General features: G+C 39.7%; 1 protein-coding gene across 1 annotated transcript; it reads left to right on the top strand.

Moving 5' to 3' along the window:
• Nucleotides 1–573: 573 nt before the first annotated feature.
• On the top strand, nt 574–10,066 carry LOC121514164 (meprin A subunit beta-like). Its single transcript, XM_041794263.1, has 12 exons — nt 574–616; nt 889–920; nt 993–1,089; nt 1,187–1,304; nt 1,395–1,573; nt 3,357–3,575; nt 3,656–3,815; nt 3,933–4,150; nt 4,269–4,709; nt 4,789–4,953; nt 6,535–6,644; nt 9,959–10,066. Exons 1-12 carry the CDS (start codon nt 574–576, stop codon nt 10,064–10,066), a joined length of 1,890 nt encoding a protein of 629 aa, XP_041650197.1.
• The last annotated feature ends 330 nt before the right edge of the window (nt 10,067–10,396 follow it).

Raw genomic sequence — 10,396 nt, 5'->3', positions numbered from 1 at the left:
TTGCTAGTTGTGGGACTTCTGTTGTATTCTGTTGCTCTGGAAGTGGCATTAAAGACATGATCTTCAAGGATATAAATGGGTTGTTTCAAGATTAACAGTGCTTTTAAATTGAGGGGAAAACTCTCATATTTAAGGAGATAAAATTGCAAAAAAGTGATCAAAGTCTTCTAGCAGTGAGGTTATTGGGTGCTGGGTTTTTTAAAATCTTTTTTCTATTTGTTTTATTTCTAAAATCTTGATTTTCATGTTCATTCTTTAACTTTTTTGAGGACTTTTATTCACCATCATGGACTTCTGTATTATTTTTGTGTTAAGCTTACTTCATCTTACCATGGTAAGTACATAACTCAGTTGTAACACTATGAAAGTTGCACATTTGATCCCTTAACTTGCTGTAATAGTCTGTTTTCTGTTCATTTTAGTCTCTAGAGCCTTTATTAATAGGTAAGATTTTGTTTTATGAAATATTATTACAATATATGGCTAGAAACAATCATAAATTATTTTTAGATGTTGGTAGAATTTACTGATAAAGTGTCAGCTTGTATAACATTACCTTTTCCTTTTAAAGATATGGATGATGATGGAGACTGGGACATAACAGAGATAAATGAAGGTAGGATGGTGTACAGTTAGTTCTATTATTGATATGAGTAAACAAATTAGTTCAGTTTTACATTATGTCCAATGACGTGTTTAAATTTCTTTTTTCTCTTATTGTTGTATACAACTAAAAAAAATTATCATATCCCTGCTGCCCCTTCATTTCTTCCATCTTTCTCTCTGTTAGATGATTTTGAATATTTTCTGTGCAACTGTGTATATTCTGTGCAATACTTAAACTGCTTCTGATAACAGAAGTGATCATCTTCCTCTTTAACCCTCCAGGTCTGGATTTACTTGAGGGTGACATTATGGAAGTAAGCCATACACATTACATCTACTCTTTTTTACTGTCTGTTGACAAATTAACCACTTTCTTTTTACTTCAGGAAATTAATGCAGAAACAAGGGTTGCCAGAAATGCTGTTTTGAACAGAAAGCAGCTTTGGGACATCCCTGTTCCTTATGTGCTTGAAGCTAACCTTGGTGAGTGGTTCTCAGTGTCCTTTATAACACCGTCAAATATGTGGAGATTGAAGTCAAAGTGCTGTTGAAAAATGTTTTTATATCTCTGTTCTGTCAGATGTGAATGCTAAAGGAGTCATCCTGCAGGCCTTTGAACATTTCCGCTTGAAGACATGTATTGATTTCAGACCCAGACAGTCTGAGGAGTTCTACCTCTCAGTCAGAAAGAATCCAGGGTAAAAACTTTCTCCTCAAACACATGATAAATCTTTGGATCTGACCCCTCACTTTTTAGAAGTTTTACGTGACCTTCGTCTTCTCTTCAGGTGTTACTCTTTTGTATCAAAGACTATTAAAAGTGGTCAAGTAGTCTCCATTGGTCGGCGATGTGATCACCTCGGTACGGTGGAGCATGAGTTTCTCCATGCTTTGGGCTTGTATCATGAACAAGCACGTTCTGACAGAGACGACTATATCACCATCATCTGGAAAAACATAAAAGATGGTAAGAAATATAACCTTTTTTTCATCATTTCATCTGCATAGTTAGAATTTTTGAGTAATGAGAAAAAGATCATGACAAAAATGTGATTTCATGTTCTTTATTGTCCTCTGTGGATACGATATGACACAAGACCATATGTTAGAGATTCAGGTAGACTTGGGAGGGAAACTAGTGCCACAAGAGATAGTTTGCAGAAGTTTGAGACCTGATATGGTTCTATGGTCTTCTAGTCAGCACATAGTTAATTTTATTGAGCTGACAGTTCCCAGGGAGGATTCTCTATGAGAGGAAAAAGCTTGAATATCCAGATTTAGGAGCAGAAGCTGAACAGCAGCGGTGGCAACTTATGATTTGTCCAGTGGGGTGTAGAGCATTTGTAGTGAGGTCAGTGGTTCCATTAGAGTGCATCAGGGACAGAATTTGTGAAAGACAGAGATTGAGATGTCAGATAAAGCAGTTCAGGCCAGTCAGTGGATTTAAACAAAGAGGTATAATGCTGGTTGGGAGCTGTATAATGGGTGATGGTTGTAATTATGAGTTCTGCTAGGGCGGGTAGAAGGGGGAGGTAGAGCGTCAGCCTTGTCGGGCAGGGTGAATGCTTTCCCTGTCAGGGCACCTCACCCTAGCTCTGCCTCCCCCACCCTCTTGCTAAGCCTGGGTACGTAAGAAAGATAATGTCTCTGTGTTGGGATGTTGGAAGGTGAGTGCTAGCATGGAGGGGGGGTTGCTCTGGGATGCTGGTGGTCACTGTGAAGTGCTGGCTGCATCTGCCAGCACAGTTGACTTGTGGAGGCGAAGGGTAAGAGCTGATTTAACATATTTTTAGTTTCAAGTAGACAGTAATCAATTATTCTAAATGTTCTTTTTTGTTATTGTAGTAAAATGATTTGACAATCATCCCTTAATCTGCAGAGTTTTCCCAGAATGCCTTTAGCCATTAGACATTTTTGCACCATGAGTGAAGTTACTGACTCAGTCAGAGGAGTTCCACCAGTGGGGTACCACTATGATATACATTGGATGGTTCATTAAACATGATGGATAAGTGTTTCCTGGTTCAGTGTGCACTTGTTTTGTTTGTTTGTTTGAGTTGGATTTAAACAGAATTTTCAAGTGTAGGAAAGTTTCTATGGTGTAATATAACAGAAAAATGTCAAGTTAACTCAACATAAATGTACAAGTAGTGAAAACTCAAAAAATCTTTTTCCACAACATAAAAACTTTGATGCAACAGGACATGATGTAAAACAACAAAACAAGATATGATATGGGATACCTGGCTGTCAATAATAGATAGATAGATAGATAGATAGATAGATAGATAGATAGATAGATAGATAGATAGATAGATAGATAGATAGATAGGCAGACCGTACCGTCACAGCAGAGCATGCGCCGAGGTGAAGAAGCACATAATAATCATCACAATACACTGATTCAATGACAGTTATATGTTACACAACTGGCTGACAAGCAGGGAACCATGAGTGTACTTTAGGTACTTACAGATTTAGTTTAAGGGGAATCTGTTTATAGTACAATGTTACTGCTACCTGAAATAAAATTGATATTTGGCACAAGGTTATTTTATCACACGAGTTACATCAGTGATCTGTCGCCATATTGAAGGTTTCTTACCCCTACTAGGACACTGTCCATTTGACAATAAGCAAGATTGTCTTATCTTCTTGTTTTACTATCTCTCTTTTATATTTCATTTATCTAGTTTGTTTGTGTATACATGATGAAATAAGTGTCTGATCATATGTTTGTATGTCTCCAGGGTACCAAAGAAATTTCAGGAAATTAAGCCCAAGCTCCAGCACAACATTTAATGCTCCTTATGACTACCTCTCAGTGATGCACTACGGCAGAAGAGTCTTCTCTAAAAATACAGGAGACACGATTGCTACAAAGTTACCGGAGTATCAGGATCAAATTGGCCAGCGGATGGAAATGAGCTCTACCGATGTGTACAAGCTGAACCGCCTTTATAACTGCAGTAAGTTTGGAGGCTTCTCATGATCCGGAAACCCTGAATCATGCTTTACTTTGATATGAGTTTCTGCTATTTGTTCCCAGATGCATCTGTTACTTTCATGGGTCATTGTGACTTTAGTGGTGGGGTCTGTGGGATGAGCCTCTGTGAAAAAGGTTCAGCCAAAGGCTGGAAAAGACTGAGCACCACTGCTGGACAGCCATTTACTGACCACACCACGCTGAATAAGACAAGAGGTAAATCTTATTTTCTAAGGTATATAACAACAGGATTACAGCTGATAAATCCCAACAAAGTAGAAATTTGAATGTACACCATTAAAGCTTACAGGTTAAATGGTCTAACAAAACACTTTTCAGGCTACTTCATGCATGCTAGCACAGAATTGGGTCAGGAGGGAGACTCAGCCAGACTGGAGACAGAGAAAATGAATCCTACTGGAAAATGTAACATCCAGTGTCTCCAGTTCTTCTATTACCACAGTGGAAGTGAGTCAGATCAGCTCAACATCTGGATCAGAGAGTTTCAAGATGAGACGGACTCAACAGGAGAACAGCGCCTCATGGGTCAGATCACTGGTGAGGAAATCAGGGACATAAATGCTACTTAAAGATGAAAAATACAGTGATATTGATTGACCAGTATTAAATAAACTGCCATTCATGGCTACCCATAATGTAAGTGTTTTTCTTACAGGTGAACCAACGTTTGAATGGACATTTTACACGGTTCCCCTGAACGCTGCCAGGCCATTCAAGGTCGTGTTTGAGGTGCGTAAAGGAAATGATGAGTCTTCAGGAGGTTTTTCCATTGATGACATCAACCTGTCTGAGTCCAGGTGCCCACATCATATCTGGGAGATCCCAGACTTTGAAACTCTCTTAAGGAGCACCGACTATAATAGTTACCTGTTCAGCCCTAGGGTGTACTCCCCTGAAGGTTATGCTTACCAAATGTTGATCGCTCTGCGAGAAACTTTCTTTGGAGTGTATCTGCGTTTGGTGTCGGGAGACTTTGATTCGACACTCGAATGGCCGTGTCCATGGCGGCAGGTGACCTTCATCATGCTGGACAAGAACCCACACATTCAACATCAAATGTCCAAACAGATCACTCTGACCACAGATCCAACATACAGTGAGTCTTACCGGGTTATGCATGGTATGCAATGTATAACATTCTCTTGTAGCTGATTTGGTTTTCTCTGTTTCTGAAGCTGCATTTGACAACCCAAGTGTTGTTGGACGACTTACGAGGAGAAACGAAGAATCTTTCCATGTGAACCCGGCGTATGGAATGAACTCATTCCTCTCTCTGGACCAAATTAGGAAGCGGGACTTCCTGAAGGGGGGCGCTGCTGTATTCCTTTTCTCAATGGAAGGTGAAATATTTTGGCAGCTATGTCAAATTTAGTCTTACTCTTTAGATCGAAATGTTCTTCATCCGATTTTAGCCAGTTTCACTCTTAAGAATTTTAGTCTAGATTTAGTAGACAAACACTCCAAACATTCTTACATTACATGACATTTTTTTTCTTCACTTTAAGTCAATACATTTATTGTTTTTTAGCCAAAGTGTAAAATAATAGAAATGTAAAACACTAACATCAATTCAAATCAATACTTTAATTGATTTTAAATGAAAGACAAGAATATTGGCATACAGTGCCTATTAAAAGTTCTCACCACCTTGGATTTTTTCCCCTTTTATTTTATAAATCAGTCATGGTTAATAAAATTTGGCTCTCCTTTGTAAAACTGCTCCAGCTCTGTCAGGTTGCACAGGGATCTGGCATGAATAGCCTTTTTCAAGTCCAGCCACATCTCTATTGGCTTGAGGTCTGGGCTTTGACTCCAGAACATTCACCTTGCTGTCTTTTAACCTTTTCTAAGTAGCTTCCGCTGTATGCTTCAGATCGACTTGCTGGAAAACAAATCTTCTCCTAAGCCATAATTCTCTTGCAGACTGAATAAGATTGTCTTCCAGGATTTTCCTCTATTTTTGCCGCTTTCATTTTACATACCCCTTTAGCTGAGGCTGCAGGGATGCTGAGAAGCATGCCCACAGCAAGATACTGCCACCACTGGGCTTCACAGTAGGGAGGCTGTTCACCAAACATAGCATCTTGTTTGATGGCCAGAAAGCATCATTTTGGTCTCAAGAGACCAAAGAACTTTCTCACAATTAACCAAGGAGTCTCTCACGTCTTTTGGTGATTCTGGTCAGATTTACACATGTTTCTGCCATATTGTTGACTGATTTAACTGAATTCAGTGGATGTTCAGTGCCTTGGAAACTTTGTTGTATCCATCCCCTGCCGTAAGCTGGCATGCCAGATGCATTTGTTTCACACAACCATCTGTAAAACCACTCACAGCAGTGTTTGGGAAAGGGCTAAGCCTCTGAAAAAAAACTCAGAGGGTGGTTGGATGAACATTTTTGTCTGTCACATCTTTACGGGCCAGTCAGAGCAACAAAACACGTGGCGTAGCCATTTCCGAGGTGTGCCCCTACAGAAAGAGTAAACTCCGCGAACCATGGCAACTGTAGACATGTCAGTACACGACTTTTGTCGTTTTTGAAAAGAAAACAACTCACTGCTGTTCTTTGTCTTTCCTTAAACGAAGAAATGTTGCCAACTCCCAATAAAACTGGCGGTTTATGGGAGTGCAGATGGTCGAGTGGTTTAAGGCACTACCCATGTACGTGGGAGACCTGGGTTTGAATCCAGCCTGTGGCAAACACGGAATCGGGCATATCGATCTGCTTTGCAAGGTTACCCCTGCTGTACTCTTTCCAATAACCTTTTCTGTTAGTTTCCTGGGGTGTTCTTTTGTCTTCATGGTTTACTGGTAGCCAGGAATACTGATTAACCAGACTGGACCTTCCACATATGGGTGTCAGTATACTAAAGTCACTTTTCCTCTTTTCTTACATGTCCATTTTTGTTCTTCGTCTTTAGATATCTCAAACCTGCAGTATAACAGCTCCTTGCCTTGCCCCAAACATCCACCAAGCACATTTACAGCCACTGACTCAGACAATTCTGACAAAGGCTCCTGCAGAGTGAGGGTAAGTCTTAATGAAATTAGCTGTGAATGCTTCATATGCAGCCCTGTCAGCGTGAAAAAAATCTATACTTTTATTAATGAGTTTCTGTTTTTATTTTCAAGAGTGGACAAAAAATCTGATTGAGGCATCAATTGTTCCTAGGAGAGCCACGGCCTTATCCTGGTGAGTTTGACTTTATTTGCTCACCTTCTAATTGTTTGAATGTTTTTATTAATCTGTAAATATTTCTCTGTTAGGAAATATGGATCAAGATGACGGCACAGTGGATCCTGTCTTCACTGCCACTCAGCTAATGACTGATACAGGATGTTGCTAATATCCATAAAACAAAGTTTTTCTCTAATAAAAAAATGTATATAATTGATGTAATCTTGTGTGATTTGTGCTCAACGTGAGTATGCTTTTGCTATATTCTTTTTTATCATAAATTGTCTAAAAATATAAGCAAATATTTAGGGCCTGAGCACCGAGTGGTGCGAGGACCTAATTGTATTTGCTAGGATTATTTTATTTACGCATTTGTCGTCATTGTATGGACTTTTCAGACCCTTAACATTTCTGAATTTGCAGGAAACTTTGTACGTACATCCGATCTCATGAAAATTTTGATATTTTTTGGGTCTCCAACATGAAAATTCAGAATTGCAAAAATAGCGCCCCCTAACAGTATTCAAAGTTAAAGCCCCCTCCTTTGACTTTGTCATAGATTCATGAAATTTTGTCTGCAGGTGCGGCTTGGGGAGATCTACAAAAAAGCCTCAAGGGCCTACACTCTATCTCCAACAGGAAATCTGCCATTTTGAATCAGTATGGGAAAAAGGGGCTGTTTTTGGCCTTTTCCAGGGGTCCTACCTGGAGTAACTCCGCAGAGGGATTTCATCCGATCGACTTGTAATTTGGCACAGAGCTACATGAGACATGGCTGATGAAAAGTTATTTGGGGTTTTCTCATTAGTTGAAAGTTGTGGCCATGGCGAGCCCTAAAATTTGCATATTTCTTTGGTAAACAGGAAGTAGTTTATAACTCAGCTGTGCATTGTCCAAGTGGACTCATATTGCTCAGGAATATTGATAATCATGGCCTGCATCCATTCATATCGTCATATTTCCTACAGATTAAAGCACCACCCAGTGGTGACAGGAAATGTCAAGGTTTATGGTGCAAGCTACAGTTTAATAACTATCCAAGATATCCACTTCAAATTTGTGTCAGGAAGGACTAAAGATGTGGATTTAGCTCTGTGAAGAATAAAATTGACTTTTCATCAGAGGGCGTGGCCTCTACGCGACGACAAAGTCAAGAGTCGCCATTTTGTCTCGCCAAAAATGTTCAAACATTCATAACTCTAGTATACATGGTCATATCTGAGACAAATTTCATGGGCTTGATAGCAGTCCAGGCCAGAACACATCCATACTTGAAATTTTTTTAAAAATTGTACAGCGCCACCTTCTGGCAACAAAAAGGCACTACTCCTGAATTTCACATCGCAGTACCTACATGGCTGGACAAATCATTCTGAAATTCACTCAGACTGTTCCCAAGGAGTTGGCCTTACACATATACAATGGTCAAACAGCTACGTTAAAGGGTGTGGCCATGGCGATATTTTTGTTTGCCATGAAACAAGAAGTAGATTTTTCAAATGGTTTTAAGACATCTAGAGCAATGAAACTTGACAAAAAAGTGTCTCATTGGCATTCTGAGATGATTGATATTCATTTGTAGGTGGGCGTGGCCTAATGGCTCAATGGCGCCCCCTACAACATTTCAAAAATTCAGCCCCCCCAGCAGGTTTAACCTAGGATTTCGAACATGTGTGGGCAGATGTGTCATGTCAGGACGCACAAAAAATCCTCTTGGACCCATATCGTAAGTCAAACAGGAAGTCAGCCATTTTTAATTTTTTGGTAAAACAAGCCATATTTTAGGGGTCGTATTTGAACGAACTCGTCTGGGGGCGTTCATCCAAACTACTTCCTCTTTGGCGTAGAGCAAGAAGAGATGTCTTAGGTCCAAAGTTATTCGGGGTTTTCTCATTAGTCGAATGGCATGGCCATTGCAGCCTCTTAAATTGAAATGCTTCATCATGTGATAAAAGTGGCTTGTGCTAACTAAAAACTTCCATTTATTACAAGATTGGCCAAATCCTGCTGAAATTAGCCCATGCACATCCCTCAAGGTTGATATTACTCAAATTTGAAGGTCAGGAGTCCTTACCTAAAATGGTGTGGCGGTGACAATTTTTTTTTGGCCATGTAACAGGAAGTAGAATTATCTAGTGCTTACAAAACTTGTAAAGCCATGAACCTTGCCAGAAAAACACCCAGTAGTAAAACAAGATGATTGATAGGATGATTGTCGGTGGGCTAGCTTTTTGACTCAGTAACGCCCTCTACAGTAATTTGAACATTCAGCCCCTGCAGCAGGATTATCCAAGGATTTTGAAAATTCTTGAGCTTATACATCATTTTAAGTTCTACAAAAAAGCATTCGGACCCATGCCGTAAAACAAACAGGAAGTCCGCCATTTTTATTTCTGTGGTCAAAAAGCAGCACATTTAGCATGATTATCACTACAGCCATTTTTACATAAAAACTATCTTCTGAGAACAGAATCCCTTTTCTTCTTCTTTTTTTAAGGTTTGCTGTTTAAATGTCAATCAGATCTACTAATGTGCCTGAAACTGCTGTAGTATGCATGCCAGGCCAGTAGTTGGCAGTGTGACTGACAATGAAACACATGGATGCACACCTTTCCTTCCTCCTGGTGGTGTCAACAGACAAACATGGCTGACACACAAATGTTTGTGTGGACAGATGAAGTCGGGTTGCTTCCTAGTGACAGTTAAAGACAAAATAAGTAGATATTTAAAAAATGGGAACATATAAACGTTGGCAGGAAGAGAGCAGCACAAACAAACAGCACATTTTTGTGTTGTCTGTGCAGCACCAGGCCAAGATCAAGTCTCTGACGGACTACATGCAGAACATGGAGCAGAAGAAGAGACAGCTGGAGGAGAGCCAGGACGCTCTGACTGAGGAGCTCACTAAGCTGCAGGTTCACAGTTCGCACATTTATATTAACCATTGAAACATCTTAGCTCAAGTAAAAACAGGTTGATTGATGGAATTTTCCTCTTTGTTTTTCATCAGAGAAAAGACACGAGATGTCAGGAGAGGAGAAGGAGAAGGAAGACACTGGCAGACACGATGGGAACGGGGACATAAAAGTGAGGAGGAAACATGTCACTGAGAATCTCTGTTACAGAAATGTGAAATAGCTGAATGTTTTTGTGTCTGTGTGGCACAGAAAACTCTGGAGGAGCAGCCAGAGAACCACAGAGAAGCTCACCACAAACTGCTGAGCCGAGTGAGAGACCAGATCGAAGACAAGCAGGGGATGCTGGACCAGCTCTGAGAGTAAGTCTGACTGTTTTAAATCAAACTACATTTTTAATGACGTTAGAGACCACAGACATAAGAAGAAACACATGGCATGAGATATTTTAATCAAAGTTTGCAGTAAAATAAATATACTAATTATTTAGACCAGTGTTACTGAAAACTGCTCAATGAAAGAGCCAAATTGTTGAAAAATACCTTTGCAATAGACAAATTTTAAGTGGTGAAAAGTGGCAAAAATGGATTAAAAGAGGCATGAATGGTCAAAAAGCAGAAAAATGGTATAAAGGATCAAAATTGGAATAAAATGGCAAAAACTGGGTGAAAAATGTCAAAAAAAGGAGTT

The sequence above is a fragment of the Cheilinus undulatus genome, linkage group 8 (genome assembly GCF_018320785.1).
Source record: "Cheilinus undulatus linkage group 8, ASM1832078v1, whole genome shotgun sequence".
Classification (NCBI taxonomy): domain Eukaryota; kingdom Metazoa; phylum Chordata; class Actinopteri; order Labriformes; family Labridae; genus Cheilinus; species Cheilinus undulatus.
This window is presented reverse-complemented; position numbering and strand designations above follow the sequence as displayed.